At 42.6% G+C, this 21,900-nt stretch overlaps 1 protein-coding gene across 1 annotated transcript; it reads left to right on the top strand.

Annotated features, from left to right (window-relative positions):
- Positions 1–6,725: 6,725 nt before the first annotated feature.
- On the top strand, positions 6,726–13,127 carry nxnl1 (nucleoredoxin like 1; the record flags this gene model as incomplete). The annotated part of the gene is made up of 6 exons (XM_080722709.1): positions 6,726–6,964; positions 7,879–7,968; positions 8,475–8,849; positions 10,579–10,659; positions 12,778–12,867; positions 13,004–13,127. The coding sequence occupies exons 1-6, from the start codon at positions 6,729–6,731 to the stop codon at positions 13,125–13,127; spliced, it is 996 nt and encodes a 331-aa protein (XP_080578835.1). The 5' UTR covers positions 6,726–6,728.
- Positions 13,128–21,900: the final 8,773 nt, after the last annotated feature.

Raw genomic sequence — 21,900 nt, 5'->3', positions numbered from 1 at the left:
ACGATCTCTCTAAATACTAAAGAAATATCTGCTGTGTTACTGCTCTGGCTACTGTAAAACCAGACAAACCTTTCTCACAAGATAGCAATGCACCAAACACACCTCAGACCAAAGTGAGCAATTGGTAAATTATACATAATAATGGGCACTGGGCGAGAAAATGTCAATTGCATCGGGTGAAACAAAAATAAATTACAAATGAACCCTGTTCAATTTATTGGTATGATTCTAGAAAAGAACCATGATCCCTAAAATATCAAAGTGAGTCTTCTCAATGCCTCACAGTGTGAGTCACCGTATTTCTCCAAGGATATGGACAGTCTCCTTCTCTGTGCCCACTGGTGCATGACTTGCTCGTATGCTGAGCGTAGTTATACTTCATTGTGTCCTTCTCTGCCATTGACTCAAACTTCATTACCTTCATAACGTAGCATCCCACCATCTTCCCACACTTCTGCTTGTCCTTTAGCTGCCGTTCACTGCGCACCTGCTCTGTCCTTCCTTGGCATGCTCACAAAGGACTTTCTCATCCAAAAATGATACAGCTTGCAAGCTCACTAAAATATGCAGGTCTTCTTTTTTTGTAACTATATGCAAACAGCAGATGTACTGTAAGAAGTTGGTTCTATCATTTCAGAGGAATGGTATTTTGTTGTAGATTTAATGAGAAGCCACATCTTGACAGTTTTACTGTGTATGTGTGTGCATGCTTACCGGTACATGCAGGACAGGTTCATAAACAGTGTGACCACCACAAGCACTACACATCAATAGGGTCACCAACTACAACACATAGGGTAAAGTCTTCATTTTATTATAATAATGTATAATATCAGCCTCTTGGTGAGTAGCTAAACATTGTCCAAGTTCTCCTGCAGGTTGTCAGGCTCATATATTTGTTATCTATCTATAAATGCGAGAAGTCTCTGCGTGTGTGTTTGTAATCCGCGTATCTCGAGAACCGTTCGTCCCACCGGCTTCAGATTCGGCACGCGCGTTCCCCGCCGCGGCACGGAGTGCAGTGCCGGGCCTCGACCCGACCCGACGCGCGGTTTTCCCTAACCGGCGCGAAACGTTCGGAATCTCCTTATGCGGAAATCGGCGCAAAATCGGCGCAAACGCTGACTCATTGTGACATCACTGCAGTGCCGGGCGCAAGCGCTGAGTCATTGTGACATCACTGCAGGCAGATACAGGGGCCTAGCCTCGACCCGACAGACTGAGATCTCCATATATGGGCATATGGGCAGATACAGAGATCTCCATATATGGGCAATACAGGGGCCTTGCCTCGACCCGACAGATATCTCCGTATATGGGCATAAAAGGGACACAGACAGATATATCTCCGTATATGGGCATAAAAGGGACACAGATAGATATATGGGCATAAAAGGGACACAGACTGAGATCTCCATGACAGATATCTCCGTATATGGGCATAAAAGGGACACAGACTGATACAGAGAATGGGCATATGGGCAGATACAGAGATCTCCATATATGGGCATAAAATGGACGCAGATATATGGGCATAAAAGGGACACAGACTGAGATCTCCATATATGGGCATATGGGCAGATACAGAGATCTCCATATATGGGCATATGGGCATAAAATATGGACACAGATAGAGTATATGGGCATAAAAGGGACACAGACAGATACAGAGATCTCCATATAATGGGGTTTGCATTAAAGGGTGGGGCATTCATTCCCTATTTACATCGTTCCCGAGTTGGCCAGGTCGCAAACTCCATATATGGGCATAAATGGGCACAGGCAAACAGATGGTCAAACCAGGTCCTACAGAGATCTCCATATATGTCAGAAAATGGACGTAGACAGACATATCTCTCCATATATGGGCATAAATGGACACACGCAAACAGATGGTCAAAACGGATCCTATGACAACAGGTATAATGGGGTTTGCATTAAAGGGCGGGGCATCGAGACCATGTACGCAAAAACAAGGGCCAAAGTGGTGACCCCAGATGGCAGCAGTGAGGTGTTTGACATCCGAGCTGGGGTAATGCAAGGAGACACCCTAGCCCCCTACCTCTTCATCATAGTTCTAGATTATGCGCTCAGGAAAGCCATAGGGGGACGGGAACAAGAGCTTGGCTTCACGCTAACACCAAGGAGGTCAAGACGGCATCCCGCAGTAGTTCTGACAGACCTGGACTATGCGGACGACATCAGCCTGCTCTCCGACAGCATGGAACAAGCACAAGAACTCCTGAACAGGGTGGAGATAGAGTGTGCCAAAGTTGGTCTCAGGCTAAACGCTAAGAAAACTGAGGTTATCACCTATAACCTACCTGATCACTCACCTCTGACAACAACAGAAGGAGCTGTGTTGAAGGAAGTCAAGGACTTCAAGTACCTGGGCGCATGGGTCGACTCAACTGAGAAAGACCTTAAAGTAAGGAAGGCACTCGCTTGGAGGGCCCTGAACGGCATGAACAGTGTATGGAACTCTAACCTCCCCCGCCAAATCAAACTTAGCTTCTTCTTTGCAACGGTGGAGTCTGTTCTCCTCTATGGCAGTGAATGCTGGACCCTGAAGCCAACCCTGCAGAAGTCTCTAGACGGGTGCTACACTAGAATGTTGCGTGCAGTACTCAACATCAACAGGAGTGCACATGTTACAAACGAGAGCCTGTATGAGGGAATACCAAAGGTAAGCGAGAAAATTGCCACCAGAAGAATGAGACTAGCAGGACACTGCCAAAGACACCAGGAGCTTCCAGCCAGCAAATTGGTACTGTGGGAGCCAACACACGGGCACCGGCCGCGAGGACGTCCCACAAAAACATACGTGGACGTACTCAAGGAAGACGTAGGGACACAGAACACCAATGAGCTGGCCAGATGTATGGAGAACCGAGATGACTGGAAACAACGATGGAGGGCTCGTCTGAGGACGACCTAGATAGCGGGGCATTCATTCCCTATTTACATTGTTCCCGAGTTGGCCAGGTCGCCGACTAGACTTCTAGTAATTATAAATGATGACAGTTTGGGCACAGGGAGATATTGTAAGTTGTAATGGATGATAAACATGACAGGTATGAAGTTAATCATGTAGCCTAGCTAAGAACTTATTAAGAAAACACAGTAGGTAGCTACCTGTGTCTTTGTGTATAATGTGTTTAATATGCAGGAACAAGCACTGCATGGCTCCACATGTGATTGCACATGACTGTGTGTGTTCCAGACTAATCCTATTAGATCTACTCTTTTTTCTTTCTCTCTCACTCCACCTGCCCTCTATGAGATTAACAGGTATTTTCAGCAGGTGCCAGTGCAGATCAATAGCTAGCTACCTTTCTGCATCAGGGCCAACAAACAAACAAACAAACAAACAAAACACCTTTAAATGTTGGTGACTCATATAATACTCTTAACAAAGGCATGGAACATTGTTTTAGAGAGCAGTAGTTAAAGGGATATTCCACTTTCAAAAACACTTTTTGTCATTGTATGGTCTAATCAGGCTTGTATGAACACCCTGAACAGTTTTTAATTTTCTTCATTCAGTATTTAGATATTTGATGTAAAAGTTACCAGGCCCGACACGCCCATGCCTCTCCCCACACACACTCATTGTAACTTCAAACTCCATTTTAACCATGATAGATTCATTAAAAATACCCATTATTTTTTCTGGTGACTCATAATACCCTCCTAGTACGTGAGCAGGCCGTGTTTTTTCCATAACGTTTTTCATGTATTTTTTATATATTTTTATTGTATTTAATTTTTTCCATTTTCACAAAGAATTATTAAAAATACATGAAAAACGTTATGGAAAAAACACGGCCTGCTCACGTATTAGGAGGGTAGTTTGAGTCACCAGAAAAAAATAATGGGTATTTTTAATGAATCTATCATGGTTAAAATGGAGTTTGAAGTTACAATGAGTGTGTGTGGGGAGAGGCCCTGGGCCTGGAGGGCCAGATAACTTTTACATCAAATATCTAAATACTGAATGAAGAAAACTAAAAACTGTTCAGGGTGTTCATACAAGCCTGATTAGACCATACAATGACAAAAAGTTTTTTGAAAGTGTAATATCCCTTTAACCTTAACTAGCCCATTTGACCTGTGGTGTAAGAAGACTATTAGCTCTCCTCTCTGTCCTTACTAAATCTTCTGGCACAACAATAGACTTCTCTCTCTCTGTGTTACTCTCACTCTTTACCGTGTGACCCATATCAATTCTATCGCCTCCTCAGTCCTCACAATCCAATTTGCCCTTCTTTTTTCTCATCCCTCTCTTCCTTTTACTCCCTCCCTCGTTCCTTTGACGTAATGGGATTGTTCATGTTGATCTGTTGGAGCTTTGGCGGCTGTACACATACACAAGTAGACAAGCCCCCTGTCAGCCCGGCCGGCAACTTACATTGTTCCACTTTGTGCTAGCTTATAATCTCCCCTGTGGACAGGAGGGTGCAAGTGAGGGGAGAGGGGAAGATGAAGCAAGGCGTCATTCAAGGGGACACTGATCAACTTAGGTTATGTAAGAGGAATACAAATTGGACAGATTTGGAGCGGCTTCAGGAAGACTGTGAAGACGAAGTGAAGGACGAAGGAGACAGTGGAAATAAAGGAATTAAAATGGCATAAAATAGAGGAGAACCACTTGGATATTTTCTCCAGCACTGAGTTGCGGTTTCAAGGTGAGGTAAATTACTTAATTACTAAGCTGCTGTAATAACAAAGATTGATAGCAATTAACATCAAGTGCAACCATTGAATGTGTAGTAAAATGTTAAGTGAAATAGTTAAGCATACAGTATTGTCCTAAAATTCTCTACCCCATAAAGACCAATACTACTCACTCTCACAAATCACAAATAGTTCAGTCCAAATTTGATCTTCTCACATCTCAAAAGCCAGTAAGCCAAGATACTGGCTTACTGAATAAATAAATATAAATCAACTTGCAGTGAATCATTTCACTATAAAATGCAGGTTGAGTTTGTTGACACATGAAATTGAGCTTTAGTGCTTCCCTGAATTTGTTATTTGTTTTGGAAACATGAATCTACTCAAAGTAAAAGAACCCTGTGTGCTGCCTCAGTGTTTGTAATGGTATTCCCACTGGGTATATCTGTGACAGATACTGTTTCTGAAGTGTTGTGGGTTAATTCCCATCAATAAGAGCAATTAGCATAAGACCTTAAGTCCTGGCTGTTATAGTCAATTTGAGAATAGTAAATGAACAGATTGATGATCAGTGTTTACACTGTTATTGATCATTATTGATCAGAAATAAGTATGCATATTAATGTTCTTTTGTCAATAACCCTTTTCCAAACCCCAAACACTGCATATAACTTAAAGTCTAATCATTGTAATTAAAATTATAGTTAGAAAAAAATTCATAGTCAAGAGCTTACCTAAAATGTGAACCCATAACAATGCTGTCTGTCTTGCACAAGAAACACAATACTTTGGTACTGCATCTCTGTGAGGCATTCCCAATGTAGATTCACCTCCAAAAGTATGTCATAAGATATCCTGTTTATGTCAGAATGGTGATAGGTTTGATGGTATCCTAGTTAATTGTATCGGTTAATTGTTTTCTCTGCACTATTTACTTGAGCTGTACTCTGTATTGTCTAGGCCCTATAATGATTGGGGCAAATGGCATGAACGCTCGTCACTAGGGTTCATGCCACTTACTCTGATCTTGCACTTTCTAAGTTGCTCTGCAGATAAATACTAAATGCCTACATTTTACTTTAACCACTTACTGTAGAACTTGCTGTCCCTATATTTGGGGCTTCTCAATATTAGGTTCAACAATTCAAAGATAGGGAGAATAGCAGAATTGCAGTTTATCGGCTACTTCCCTGCTTGTTACCATTATGATAGAGTATTAAATAGGCATTGAGTGGTTAACCACTCAGACCCTCTATGCTTAGTAAAGCACACCTGATTTGCACTGTGATTGATGAGTTCTTTTTCCATCTACCTCAACTCTCTTCACCAAAAACAGCCGATCTACAAGCTCACAACGCGTCACGTTGTGACGCGTTGTGAGCTTGTAGATCGGCTGTTTTTGGTGAACCTTCCCCCCAGAATAGGGATGCTGGGGTTCAAGTTGTTAAAGGGGCCACACCATAAAATTCAAACATTTCTATTTTTTCATGTATTTTATTATTCCCATTTCCACCCAAAAAAAACAATTGATTAACTCTAAACCTTGATTTTCATTTCTGTGATTTTCTGAGTGGGTGTGTCCGAATGGTTCTCTCCTGAAAAGGGGACTGGTGTGATGTCACACTAGGGCACATTTCCATAGTACCGGCCCTCCACTTCAGGTTCCTGTCAACTGAAGAGAAGGTGGCGGTACTTTTGGGGTGGAAACTATTGAGACTATGGGGTGGTGCAAAAAAAATTGAACGATACAGGTTAGATTAGCATGGTGCCATGCTAAAATTGGAACGATATATTGTATCGTTCCAATTTTAGCCCAAACACAGCACCCCGTTGCCAACAAAGGGCATTTTGGTATTGCATCTGAAATGGCTTGGAATTAGAGACAGACAGAACATGACATTTCAATATCCGAGCGGTTGTTTAGGTTAAAACCTGATTAAAACCGTATTATGGACCAATATTCATATAAAATATGTATTTTTTAAAAGCAATCGTGTGGCCCCTTTGAACACAATTTCACTTGTTGCACAGTCCTAGCGAACCCATTCACCATGGTGGACCTGTTCTTGGACCGGGTCCTGGTGGAGAACAACTTGGACCAGGATGAGCTGAACACTGAGCGTGAGATCACTGGGATCCTGGAGAACCGCATCCTGATGCTGTTCTTTGCGTCCGCCGAGTGTCAGCGGTGCCAGGAGTTCCTCCCCACGCTGAACGACTTCTTCAAACGTCTGAAAGATCCCTTCTACATAGAGTACCCAGCGCTGTTGGCCTTGATCTACATCAGGTCTCTTGGTCTCATTCAAACTGTTTGGCCTGTTGCGTAAACACACAGTACATACTGTATAAACACACGCACACACTCGCGTCCCTTCCACACACACACACACACACGCACGCACGCACGCACGCACGCACGCACGCACGCACACACACACACACAATTTACAATTTAAGCATTTAGCAGACGCTCTTAATCCAGAGCGATTTACAGTAAGCAAGGTAATACATCAGTACATCAACATCAATACATCAAATGGAAATAAATAGTTGGCAAATCTAAGAAAAACAGGTAGACCAAGCACCTATAAAGTGGCAAGTAGGCAAGTATGGTAAGTGCTATGGGCTAAGGTTGTCTGAATAGATGAGTCTTCGGACCACGGCGGAAGCCAGGGAGTGAGTCTGCAGTTCTAAGTGCAACTGGGAGTTTATTCCACAGTTTAGGGGCCAGGTTGTCCTGGAGTTTTATAGCGAAGGTTCTGTCAGCATCCCTGTACGTGTTAGCTGATCTGAGTGCACGGATGGGGTTGTAGTGTTCAATCAGGCTCTGAAGGTATGGAGGTGCCATACCTTGGGTGGCTGTGAAGGCCAGCATCAGTGTTTTGTATTCTGTGTGGGCAGCAACCGGGAGCCAGTGGAGGGAGCGGAGAAGGGGGGAAACGTGAACATTTTGGCTGGTTGAAGACCAATCGTGCTGTGGCATTTTGGATAAATTGGAGAGGCTTAAGTGCACATGCCAGGAGGCCAGTGAGGAGAGAGTTACAGTAGTCAAGTTTTGTTATGACTGGATGAGGAGCTGGGCTGATTCCTGGATAAGGAAGGGTCTGATCCTACGCATGTTATAGGATCGGGTGACTGATGCAATGTGTGCCTTGAATGAGAGCTGGCTGTCTAATCGTTTTCTTTCCCTTTCCCTCTTAGTGTGGACCAGTCAGAGGAGCAGCAGGAGAGAACCCTCAAGGAACTGCACAAGAAGTGTTTGTTCGTGGCCCACGAGGACCCATACAGGAAGTAGGTGGAAATAGTGATAGACTGAGACCATAGTGTAGACTGAGACTGACAGAGAAAGCGAGAAACTGACTGAGTAAAGGGAGTTAGCCTGGGATTAATTATTCTAGGCGTGTAGGACCATACCAGTCTAATTTGGCTACTAGCCATTTGAAGATATTGTAGATTGTTTTGTCCTTGCGGAAATTCCTTTTGCACCAAGCAGCCATCAGGACACAAAAGTCACAACACATAATACACAAACAAAATACATTGACAGATACCACAATTCACTGACAACATGATACAAAACGAGAACCACAACCAGTCATAATTCGAGAGGCATCACATACTGTATCACATTTATGCGCAGAACTGAGTGTGTGTGTGTGTGTGTGTGTGTGTGTGTGTGTGTGTGTGTGTGTGTGTGTGTGTGTGTGTGTGTGTGTGTGTGTGTGTGTGTGTGTGTGTGTGTGTGTGCGTGCGTGCGTGCGTGCGTGCGTGCGTATATGTGTTTTCTCTCTCCTCAGTGAACTCCAGGCCATGTTTAAAGTGAAAGAAGTTCCTACAGTCATCATCCTCCGTCCTGACGGTTCCATCCTCTCCTCCAACGCTGTGGAGGATATCAGCCGCAACGGCACCGACTGCTTCCGCAACTGGCAGGAGTCAGCGGAGATCATCGAGAGGAGCTTCATGCTCCGTGAGGAGTTTGACGACCTGAATTTGCGTAGTGCCACTGACCCTGTGAGAAGACTCAAGTACAAGACTGAAGACGATAAGAGGAAAAAGAGATGGTGGAAACCCTGGGTGACAGGGAAAGAGGCTTACGAAGGACAGGACGAGCAGCAAGATGGAAGATGGCCTAAGGACAAAGAAGGGGGGAGATGGCCATGGGGGAGAAAGAGGTGAAAGAGGATAGAAAAGACTCATATTTAGTGAAAGCCAGGCATGTCGGGACTGTGTCTGGTCTGTCTGGCCATCTTATCTATTCAAGCCAGGCTTCTTTGTAAAAGATTTAGAACGATGCCAAATCAACTGTTCCCATTCCTCACATTAATCAGGTTTTCTAAGCCCATGAGTACTAAAAGTCTGCTTTTGTTCACAAATTTGACATGGATGAGTTGGATGAAGTTGACAGTATGCTTTAAATTGTATAAGAATTTGATTTTTGGATGCTATTATTGGTTTTCTTAAAGAAAACAACAAAGACTTATCATTCAATGGCTCTGAAATACAAATGATCTCTTAGGCGTCATCCTATTCATTTTGTTAAAATCAAACCTCGGTTCGAAGTGAAGCGGTGGACAGATAAAACCTCTATCCTGAATGTATTTGGAGAGCTGGTATGACAGTGGTAATTATGACATTAATTACCACCATATATGGTAAAACGGACATTCTGTTTTTGAAAAAGCCTGTTAATTCTGGACTGAAATGACCATATATGGGAGGGATCTGACCGGGAGGGACACCGCACACATATTCTAGATGTACAGGACATATAAAGCCTATTCATTCTGAACTGAAATGACCATATATGGACATGGGACACACATTTTGCTTTTTGAGAAAGCCTATTCATTCTGGACTGATATTTTACACGTACGGGACAGGAAAAACCTGTTCATTCTGGCCTGGAGTGACCATATATGGACATAAGGTAACATACATTGTGTTTTTGAAAAACCCTGTTCATTCTGGACTGAGATCACCATATATGGTAATTAAACGGACATTCTGTGGGACAGGAAAAACCTGTTCATTCTGGCCTGGAGTGACCATATATGGACATAAGGTAACATACATTGTGTTTTTGAAAAAACCTGTTCATTCTGGCCTGGAGTGACCATATATGGACATAAGGTAACATACATTGTGTTTTTGAAAAACCCTGTTCATTCTGGACTGAGATCACCATATATGGTAATTAAACGGACATTCTGTTTTTGAAAAAGCCTGTTCATTCTGGACTGAAATGACCATATATGGGCGTGATACACACAAAGCCATTCATTGGAAGCGGTTTTCACCGCTTCAAAAATACTGACGTTTTTAAGTGGTGTTTGACTGTTCATTGAATTACAGCTAGTAGGTGAGAGTAAATGGCTCTTATGGGTGCTGAAATAGACCACAGACACAATCCATTATGACCTTGGTGCCTGTAACTGCAGGATTCAGGTTGAAGAGCTACATGGGTGGATGTGGGCCATTTCTCACTGGTTGCCCATCACAGGGCCCATCTCTTCTCTTCTCAACTAGCCAGTGTCTGATCTATAACATTTTGGATGCTTAGCCTAATACAACCAAAGTTAACTTTATGGTTTCAGGAGGCAGTTTTATTCTGATTTATGATAAATTATAAATGTCTTGTTTGTGCTTAACATGTTTTCAGTTGAGGTTAATTACTAATTTTCTATACACTATATTTGTCCTTCTTATAAGAAATATTGTACAGTATATTTTCAAACAATTATACATTTTCTAATGCTAATAAATAAGTACATGCATACGTGACTAATGTGCATCATATCACATTTCTCACCTCTCCACACACGCACACACACACCACTCTAAGTAGTGCGTCTCTTATCTCTCTGTCGCTTCATCACCTGACCTTGTAATCTCCCTCTCTAGACAGGGGAGGGGAGGGGAGCGGAGACACAAAGGAACAGAGGAGGGGGGAGTGGAGGAGGTGGCAGTGGCAGATGCCATCAAGTTAGAGGAGAAAGGTGACAGTGATAGAACAGATGTACGCTGAGTCCAGGGAGACAACGTGCAAGGGAAACCACGCAGCAACAAACTGTGTTGGCTTCACAGCCTCAAGGTACGGAGCTATAAAAAGTTGATGAAGCAGCTACATTATCTGCTACCAAAACAAGATGGACTCTGGTAATTAAAAGGGCTTATGCAGAATGATAGGCAAACTGCACAAGACATAATTATACTGTAACTAGAGAAAGATGCAACTGAACAAAATTGCAGATGTGGTTGCCGTGACGATATTCTGCAGGTAGCTAACTGTCATGTGAAGCCTGACCAATCCTCGAGCTAGCATCACTCTTCCATTGAATTCCAATTGCAATTTTTACCCCATTGAATTCCAATTGCAATTTTTACCCCATTGAATTCCAATTGCAATTGAATTTCAATTGCAATGTTTACCCCATTGAATTCCAATTGCACCTTTCCCCCATTGAATGTCAATTACAGAAATGTATAGTCAGTGAAAAGCAGTTGGCGAATTTATTAACAATTTTGAATTCCAATTGCACTTTTCCCCCATTGAATTCCAAATGCGTCTCAACTACAATCAGAATCAGTGATGTCACTTTCCATCAATTTCCAATGGCAGCGGAAAACTAATTAGACACTAATTAGATTCAAATATGGATTGATTTCAGCCAATTCCAATCTGTGGCAGATTTTAGGCTTCTGGTCTTTATAGTCTGTTAGGCCTGCTGCTATTACACATACATGCAATATTATTAAAAATGATTGATTTCCCATTGAAGCCTGACCACACATCATGGTGGACCTGTTCATCGATAATGTTCTGGTGAAGAACAATAAGGACCTGTATGTACATGCTGTTCTGTGCATCTGCTGCAGGGACGTGCTGGGCCCCTGATTCAGCCCGGGAAAAAGAGTTGGAGAGGCCCTCATTGCGCGCTATAGAGCTGCTGCTACTCAAAGATTTGCCATTTCCGATCATGACAAGTGACAAGTCAGTGGGCTAATTACATGAGTTATATTTCGTCGTTGTCGGGTGGAAACCTTGTATATCCAAAACCGTTTGTTTTGTATTTATCATTTTAAAAATGATTTAAACTAGTGAAAACAGCCGATCTACAAGCACACAACGCCTCGCACCGCGAGGCGTTGTGTGCTTGTAGATCTGCTGTTTTCACTACTTTTGTGCGAAGGCCTTGTATGATGAAGCAGGGCTTAATTGCTTTGCGAAAAAATGTACAAATTTGAAACTTGGGAGATACAAGGTTTCTGCCCGACAGTGACGATTTACTTTGTTGGCCGCCCAGCCCCCCAAATGGCCGACATTTTCTTTCATTTTTTTTCCAAATGGCCGGCCTGGACCGGCCGGGAATGAACCGGCCATTCGGGAGTTGTCCCGCTTTTCCCAATGGCCAGCACGTCCCTGATCTGCTGAGTGTGAGAGCTGCCAGGAGTTTGTCTCAACACTTAACAGACCTACAGCTAACAGACGAGTTGTTGATTGTTCTGCACAGCTGGTTCTGCTGTACAGCAGATGTATGTGTAAACATTAAGACATATGGGCACGCCGCACACATGCACAAACACGGGACACTCTTGTCAGAAGCTTATGACAAGTGCAACCATAGAATAAGCGTCAGATTGCCAACATTCCAAGCAATCAATAGCATGGAACACTGGGCTCAGAACCATAGTGTCCATGTGATATCCCAAAGATCCCAATATGATTGATTGATTGATTGATTGATTGATTGATTGATTGATTGATTGAATACTGTATTAGCAGTTTGCAGAAAACAGTACAGTTCAATACAAGGTCTGCTATAAGAGGATTTAAACCCAAGAAAGCACTGTGGCTTGTTTCCATTGGGGTCCTTTGCACTCAATTCATTGATCACGTAAGCGTATAAGCGGGGAAACAAAACTGTCACTGTGTGAGTGAGTGAATATAAATGTAGAGCCAAGGGTATATGTGACTCACACTTGCATGTTATGTCACACACACATGCACGCACGCAAGCACGCACGCACACACGCACGCACGCACACACACACAAACACACACACTTTCTTCACACACAACTTGTTCCTTTCTTCTCCCAGCTTGGACCAGTCAGAGGAACAGCTGGAGAGCTTTCTCAAGGAGCAGTCCAAAAAGCGTTTGTTCCTGACATATGATGACCCCTACAGGAGGTGGGTGGGAGTAGCTAGGGAGCCATCATGAGGTAGTACATTACAGTATATTGTTTAAAAGAAAGACAACCAGTACAGTGTGTACAAAACCTTGGCTACAGTATATCATCACGTGTGCATGACTATCTCTCCACAGGGAGCTAGAAACTATTTTTGAGGTGCAGCAGCAGCAGCTGCCCACAGTGGTGGTCGTGCGCCCTGACTCCTCATTGGAACGCAGTAGCCTTGGCCCTAACTGCCACTGCATGTTCCGCAACTGACAGGAAACGTCAGAGGATAGGAATTTATTGATCGATGAGGAATTTGATGAAAAAGCCATGCGCAGCTTCAGCGACTTCATGAGAAAGACTCAAGTAGGAGGTGGAAGAGAAGAAGAAGAAGAAGAAGAAAAGGAAGAAAAGGGGGTAGGACAGAGGTGGCAGGGACGTGCAGAGAATGTTACAGGTGCCGGGGCTGAAATATCTAAAAGGGCCTTTTGGTGAAAATATTGAAAATAGCAGACCTCCAAGCTCGCAATTTTCACTGCTTGCATTCATAGTCTGGAGAGGGCACTTTTTTACAGACGGGCAGGGCCAAGTCCCCTTTACTGTCTGTGTGTGTGTGCACGTGCCTGAGAAGTGGAGATGAGGAGGAGGAGGAGGTTGAGATGGAGAGGGATATGAGAGGAGGTGGGAAGAGGGACCTGAATGGGGTTTTTCCATTATGTCTGATAACTGACAGCTTCCTGTTTAGGATTTGGACATCATAATATAAACTGTTTAATTCCTGGACTGCTGACAATAACATCTAATTTAGCCAAAAAGCTGAATATTGTCAAGCACAGTCTCAATGTTTTAGGCTAGTGGGTAGGACAGTCTCAATGTTTTAGGCGTGGGTAGGACAGTCTCAATGCTTTAGGCGTGGGTAGGACAGTATTGGCTCAGCTTGTGGTTGTCAGATGTGTGTACTGTAAGTGTATAAGATATAACGCATCTGTGTGTTACTGCCTTCCCCCAGGAGAACACAGACACTTTTAATTAAAGAACTGTTTATTTATGTATTTCTTCTTCCCCCTAATTTAGTCCTTGTTAATCTCCCCATGGGTGCGGTATGCCATGGGGACAAGGGCGTGTATAGACTATAGATTATCATGTGCCTATATACACATGGAATCACCAGCATCTTTACACCTGACAGTGAGGAGTCTCACTGGGATCGTGTTCAGCAGGGTTCTTCTTGTCCCTGCTGAACACGTGCTTTTACCAACCATTATGCGTTGCCAGTGCAGTGACAAGGACACAATCCTGGCTTCCCACCCGCGAACACGGACAATTGTGTTTGTTGGAGCGCCCTTTGTGGCGTTTTGGCAGACCCACACCCCTTTAAACTGTGGTTAGGAACAGTAAAACTCAGTCATTACCATTTTCCAGCACATGATCCAGCCGTATCAAACCTGCTGACGACACTATGTAATCTAACTATAAACTAGAAAGATGCAATGCTGGGAAACTGCGAGTCTGGATAGCCAGAATGTAGAAACAAAGAAAGAAAGTGTGTGTGTGTGTGTGTGTGTGTGTGTGTGTGTGTGTGTGTGTGTGTGTGTGTGTGTGTGTGTGTGTGTGTGTGTGTGTGTGTGTGTGTGTGTGTGTGTGTGTGTTTGTGTCTGCGCTTACGTCATCCAATGGGAAAACCCTTGAAAAAGGGTCACCATCAACAGCCAATGACGGACCAGCTTTCTTGGTGACGTCACCATCAACAGGTGCACCCTGATATAAATTACAAGGCGTGCTCTGCTGGCACATAGGCCATATCAGAGAGGGGCAAAGGGTGACGTCACGAGAGGGGCCGTCTATGCTTGTAGACAATCAGAGAGGGGCACATGAGAGCTGCCCGTAGCCAATCAGAACGGGCATAAACGGGCATATGTCTGAAGATCTTGAGGATTGGTGGATTGGTGAGCCTCACATGGCATTTTGGTCAACCAGACAATATGAATGGACCAATGGTCAAGTTTCACGTGACATCATAATATCTTATTTAAAACGGGCGAAGCGTGCGCAAACCTCTAGTTTATGTCGATACTGGGACCGAGGCTTATAACGACATAGTATGAGATAGATATAGATACACAGACAGACAGACAGACAGACAGACAGACAGACAGACAGACAGGGAGAAAGATGTTCCACTAGACGGTCTGTAAGAAAGGAGGCTCAGTGAGTCCTACTCCTGTCGCTGTGACAGTGGGAGACAAAATCTACTCCTTTGGAGGGTTCAACGACATGACAGTCTCTCAAGGTCTATAGGTGGTCCTCAGACGAGCCCTCCATTGTCGCCTCCAGACAGGTTCTCCATACATCTGGCCCAGCTCGTTGATTAAAACGCTATATTTGTACCGTATTGTTATGATGAGGTCTTTGTACATGTCATAATGTAATAAATATTTACAGTATAAGTTCTGTGTCCTTGTGTGGGGTGATCCTGTTGTTGAGTGATGTGTTGCAGCCAGGTGTGTGATGAGTGAGTGGCAGAGGTGTGAGCGAATGATTGAGAGAGTAGGTGGTGACCAGGAGGTGATTGGTCCCAGCTTGAGGAGGAGGATAAAAGGCCAGCTCTTCTCAGTGCCAGCATGCCTCTTTCTTCACTTCAACTTGACCAGCCAGGAAACATGTTGTGCTCTTCTCATACTGTGCTGCTGAAGTTAGTTAAGAACTGGGTTTTGGTAGCTGTGGTTGATCATTCTTTTGGCTTGAGTTAGGTCAACAGTTGTCTTTTGGTTATATTTATTTAGTTAAAAAAAAGTTAGGGTATATATTGTTTAGTTGTTTTGGTTAATTATTTTATAACGACTAACCCACTCTGAAGTAAAACAATTATACAACTAAATTCCTGCTTGCTGGTGGTTCATTACTAGGTTTGAAGCGAGTGTTCACAGGTTTGGGCCTTGGTTCTCCTATGCTGGTGCCGTAACAATATGCTCAATTTAAATTGTATTTTTCTATGACAGATTTAAGGACAGCTATAAAACTACTGCTGGTAACAAAGCACCCTAATATCTTTGGTGTATAGAGCTCTCGCCTTTGTACCTCAAGGTCATGGGTTCGATTCCGGGCACCGCCAACTCAGCGCATGAGTAGCACGGCTTAGCAAGTCGTGCGGCAAGTACTGGGAGCTGATGGTAGGTGTGGCGCTCCACCTCAGCAGTCCATCTCCCAGGGGTCTAGCGCATTGTAACGGGGACAGACTGCGTGTTACCGGCTGATACCGACAATAAGCCACTCCCGACCTACTTGTATACAGTATTTGTGAAATGTTTGTGGGTAAAGACAAAGGCTGGCAGATGGGTGCATATACAGATCCTTCTCGAAAAATATGAATATTGTGTAAAAGTAAAATGTCCTGAAACTTTCATATATTTCTTGAAACCTTCATATATTCTAGATACATTGGACATTCAGTGAATTATTCCAAACCTTTTTTTGTTACAATTTTGAATTTTTATGCCATACAGCTCATGAATATCAAAAGTGCATATTTCAAAATATTACAATATTACACGAGACCACTCAAACAAGGATTTATATTTGCGAAATATCAACCTTCTGAAGTCAGAGTTGCTTTAAGTCCAATGGGAAGTTTCCGAAGTCAGTTATGATTTGGGGTGCTATGGCATCTGCAATGCTTTTTCACACTATATTATAATTTTTCGAGAAGGGTCTGTAGGCCTATAGGGATTCAGCCCTTGCTGATGCTGTGCAGCCTAATTTCTTTCTCCCCCTTGCTTTAACATTGCTTTGGAATAACATTTTAGAACTCAAAGAACTCAAAAATGAGGCAGAACAGAATCAGGTGCATGCAAGGTAAAACAATTTGCGGCTTCAGATTGAGCCATAAAACAACATCTAAACAACATTTAAGCGCTGCAGAGCGATATACTGACCACTGCGTGGTGTGTCGAATATGCTGTCTTTAAATGTCTTTAAATGCTGCCAACTACAGTCAAGCCAATTCCAAGCCTAAGCCAAAGTCTTGTCATTACAGCCTGTTTTATTGCGCCCGACAGAAGATGAAAATTACTTGAAACATTTTTGATTTTTCAAAGATAGATCATTGTAATGTACATTGTTTCCCCATATATTTGTTCTGGCTGGCTGCCAGTCAAAACACATTTTATGTTTAACATTTAGCTGACATGCATTATCGAGAGCAATTTATGTGGAGTGAGCACAAGGAGGGGCTCAGTGTCACTAGAACAGAACAGGTCACTGTTTAGTGGACACAGGCTACCTGCCAGGGATAGGACCTTTGACCTTTCAGTGGAAAGATCTGTTTGTGCTGCCCACACATTCCATGTTATAATCAATCAATTCTCTATAAAAAAAGAAAAAAGATAAGTCAAGATAAAATGACTTTATCAAGGGTTTATCAAGGGTCCCACCCCCTCTTTAGACACCAGAACCAGATCTCAATCTGGGTTGCGCTCACATAGAAGAATACATAAGAAAAGAGAGAAAACTACAACTGCACTCTGTCGAGGTGCCGACTTGAGCCTTGCACAAGTAGGCCATGTATGGCCTACCTGTGCGCCAGCAGAGCGCGCCATGAGGTGCCATCACCACTGGCATCACCAGGGATGCTGGTCCCTCATTGGCTGTAAATGATGACGTTGCCAGAAATGCTGGTCCCTGATTGGGCTATGGGCTTAAACACGGCAGACACCAACATACTGCTGCTATTCTTGCGTGTTCTGCTGGCGCAATAAATAGTAAAAATGAAAATAATTTACTACTGTAATGTAATACACACCTACGTTGAACAATAATATGGAGCTGACTGATTTGTTTGTTGATGACGACACATTGAGGTTAACACACTCCATATTTGTGTGTATAGCTGCATTGGGAACGCCTCATACATGGTTTACACTTTACAGTATTATATGAGACAAGTCATGTTTCATCCATGGATCCAGTTTACAGTACAACAATAATATTGCAGTGCTCATGTTATTATACATTATAGAGGTTGTGGAGTTTTGGCAGTGGCCCAGGAGGATGTAGCCGCTTGGGAATCAGACGCGTTCCCGGTTTGATTCCCGGGTTCCACTGGTTCCTTTAGCAAAACATTGACTAGCCTATAGCCTACATGGAGTGAATGTAATGCACATTGTAAATCACTTTGGATAAAGGCACTATAATGCACAAGGCCTATTTACCCCAAAAATGCACCATTTAGACTTGCACTTGATACAGGTGCTTGCATGCAAATAGCAAGCAATACAGTAGGCTACAGTATATGAGCATGTTATAGTCTCAGTATTCAACTCTAATGGGTTTGTTTATTGCACAGAAATTGTTTCTACAAAATAGTATGGCTGGATTATTCAACCAGTATTTAAATGTGCTGTGGCTATATTCATTTCCTGGTCTTCCATGAATGAATGTGGATTAACAAATGAAGAACAATTTAATCTTTTGTAATCCTTCTCATAAACTCTCCAAAATAGCCTACAGATTATCCTGTAGGTGGCCTGCAGTAGGCTATAGTGTAGGAAGTGTCACATATGATAAAGCTTCAACTGGCAGACTGAAGAGGAGAGTGGAGGAGCCATCATGTTATCACGTAGCCTAATGTGAGAGATGCTACGTCATCATGGTGCTGCTAAGAAAGACCTGTAGGCCTAGGTCTGGATGATTGACAGGTTTGATGGAGTTTATGAATGGGAATATGACAGGATCTTGTGGTGAGGAGGGACATGAGGGGAGGGGACATGGACATGGTAGCCATGAGCAGCTAGAGCACATTGTAAAGCCTGTTCCTTCATAATGTGAGATGCTGCTGCTATTCTGCTGGCATTCATGGAATGCTGTTGTAGGGCTTATGTGTAGGCAGAGACTCTACAACCAGCACAAAGCCCTCCATCGTGTTATTATCAGGGGTGGAATATTATAGGCCTATGTGACATAATGATTCTGGCATCTGACATGCAGATAATTGGCTAAATAATTAGGCCTATAGGTAAATAATAATTGTAGTGAGCATAATATGCCTATCCCCTATAGGCTATATACCTATTTGTAATTTTGTATGCTATATCAATGGCATGTTATTGTTGCGCTCTCAAACGAGCTTGAACGTGTGTAGTAGCAGCAGCAGCAGCCCCCGCCCTCTCTCTCTCAAATGCACACACACACACACACACACACGTGCACATACATGGGTCAGTGACGTGACGCCCCAAAAAACATGTTTTTTAAAAAACTTTAAATAGCAGGCATAAAAATTATTTACTTTTGTTCTACTCACTCTCAACTTTATGGAAACACATTTTGTTTTTAGATATTTTATTGGAATCAGACTTTATTGAGCAGTTTGTTGTACTTGTGCCTAAAACCGTCATCTGGTGTGACATGACAATAATTGTTCATAAAATGAAAATGGAGTACACCTTTCTTAAGTTACTCACTTTATCAAAGTCCTTTATCATAACTAACCTGTGATCCACTATAGTTTTGTGAAAATTAATTGAATCTGTATATTTTTTTCATAATCAACACTCTGTGTGAGGCCCATGTTGTCGATCTTTCAACATATTTTAATTTTATTCTGACAAAAACTTTCTTTAAAATTACACAAATATTTGTGACTCTTCCTGATACTATTTTCTATGTAAACCATACACATTTTTTCGGTTTCATCATTAATAAAGGTATGATTTCTCACTATTTGGAATGTCACACCAGATGACTTAGTGTCACACCAGATGACCATATCTTCATGTGTCAAAGCAAACTGTGTTTTAACCTACCTATTAGTGAGTACTGAACTTTACTGATTGATTAAACAATTACCCAGGAAAAACAGCAACAGTAAAATTGCTTTAACATTAAATAACATGGCCTTAATATTTCTGAACAGGATAGTATTGTTGGGCCTTAACATAGGATAACAAAGAATTGTAGTAGTAGATGGATGATGAGGATGTGCACAGGAATGCTACGCACACCTAAGTCTTCTGCCGGCCCACGGCAGAAGGATCTTAAAGAGACAATAAGGTGCATAGCCACACTGGGAGCCAAGGCAACATTTTATTAACACCAATTATTGGAAACAACTCAGCATTCAGGTGTATTACTTTTTTCCGAAGTCTCCTGAACTTGAACACAGCATTTTGAGTTGAACAAATTTAATTACGAATCATGTCGTTACACCACATCTCCACTAGCTAAAGAGTGCTGGGTTGTGCAACTCCGAAAATAGCTGATCTACAAGCTCTCGCAGCACAATGCGTTGAGAGCTTGTAGATCAGCTATTTTCGCTATGTTTGTCTCGGGTCCTACCTTACCTCATTGTCCAGTCCAGTGAGTGAAAGTACAAAAGTATTAGATTAGATTAGAATAGACATTTAGACTGCATTGTACATCAGCCAGTCACATTTGGTGAGGGTATAGACATTTAGACTGTATTGTACATCAGCCAGTCACATTTGGTGAGGGTAGCAAACCGTTTGCCCTGTTGCGGTTCTGCTATGCCACAGACAACTTCCTGCTCTTTGTAGAAAATGCAGTCTCGCCCCTTTGGCCAGACAAAACCATTTTTCATTTTTCCAAGTTGATTCATGCAGTTTATCTCTAGCCCCTCCTTATTAATGGTAACAATCTGCCCCACATATGGCTTTCCCTCATATTTGATTATGACAAACTGTCCTTGTGTGTATTCATCTGAGGAGGTGTCTGAATCCTCAGCTTGGGCCTCTCCAATATATGCACTTGTGTCCAGCACCTGAGTAGAAGACCTTCAGGAGGAGACATTTAAATGTAATTTATTTGTCAGGTAGATTGTTTTTAGTAGTAAAATGTAATTACTAGCAAGTCCTCAAGTTTGCCAAGTATGTTATACTCACTGAGCTCCGGAAGCTGTTTTGGGCCTGCAGCTGACCTGGGAAGGGGGCAGTTCCGCAGATGGGCCACCACTTAGTTAAGGAAGAAAAGGAATGAATGGATGACATAAGTTACTTTATTGTCATTAAACAGGTACAATTACAGGTATCATAAAATTGGCAAAGAGAATGATTTAGTTATACTTACTCATCACTTGTCTTGTCACCTGGCACCTCAGCCCTGGAGACTTGGTCGAACTGTAATTTCCGTGGGTTGTGACAGGTGCAGATCTGAGGAAACTGGCAGAAACAACTCAGGTCTCTGTAAACTATCTTTCCCGGGAAGATAGAAAGAACCTGGTGCGTAGTGCTGATGCCAGTCACTGGACGCACTGATGGAGGGACCATTTCATCCATGTTGGATATCTTCTCTTCTTCGATCCACATGACAGTGACTTTTTCAGAGGACTTCTGTAAATACTCACACAGATCCCTCGGTGTTTGTAGGTCACTGCCTCCGAGGACATACATGTCTGCCTTACGCTTCAGCACCCCTCCCACACCATCAGGTGCGCCCTTTCCATGGGAACGCTCTGAAAAGTTCCAGGTGACCCTCTTGAATCCCCATGTATAAGGAATGCTGCTCATGAGGAAGCAGTTTGTGCGATTCCGGTTACCACCCATTTTCTGTTGTCAAGTGTCTTATATTAACTGCTTATAACGGATAGTTATTATAAAGTGTTACCACAATATAAGGTTTAGGTTTCTGTGAAGGGGTTTCTGCTCTGTCTGATGAATTTGCTGTATCACCGAATGAAGCTAAATTAAATTATGTAAAAATGTTTAAAACGTTGTTTTAAACATGTTAAAATGTTTTAAATGGACAAAAGAAACATGGGACTTGTTATTTATTGTTATGTCTGTAGGAAAATACAGTATATATCATCTGGTGTGACAATCAAGTCATCTGGCGTGACAAGCAGATATGTCAGACCAGATGACGAAGTGTCACACCAGATGACGTTTTCTGCATTTAGGACTATCTTGAGGCTACCAGGTACACATTAGCATGCTAACAACATGCTAGCTATAACAAAACAACCTAGATTTACATGTAATTATGACCAAAGTTTCAAATAACTTTTGCTTTATTAATGAAAAAGGTGTCACACCAG

The sequence above is a fragment of the Nannobrachium achirus genome (assembly GCF_963921795.1).
Source record: "Nannobrachium achirus genome assembly, chromosome: 3".
NCBI lineage: Eukaryota > Metazoa > Chordata > Actinopteri > Myctophiformes > Myctophidae > Nannobrachium > Nannobrachium achirus.
This window is presented reverse-complemented; position numbering and strand designations above follow the sequence as displayed.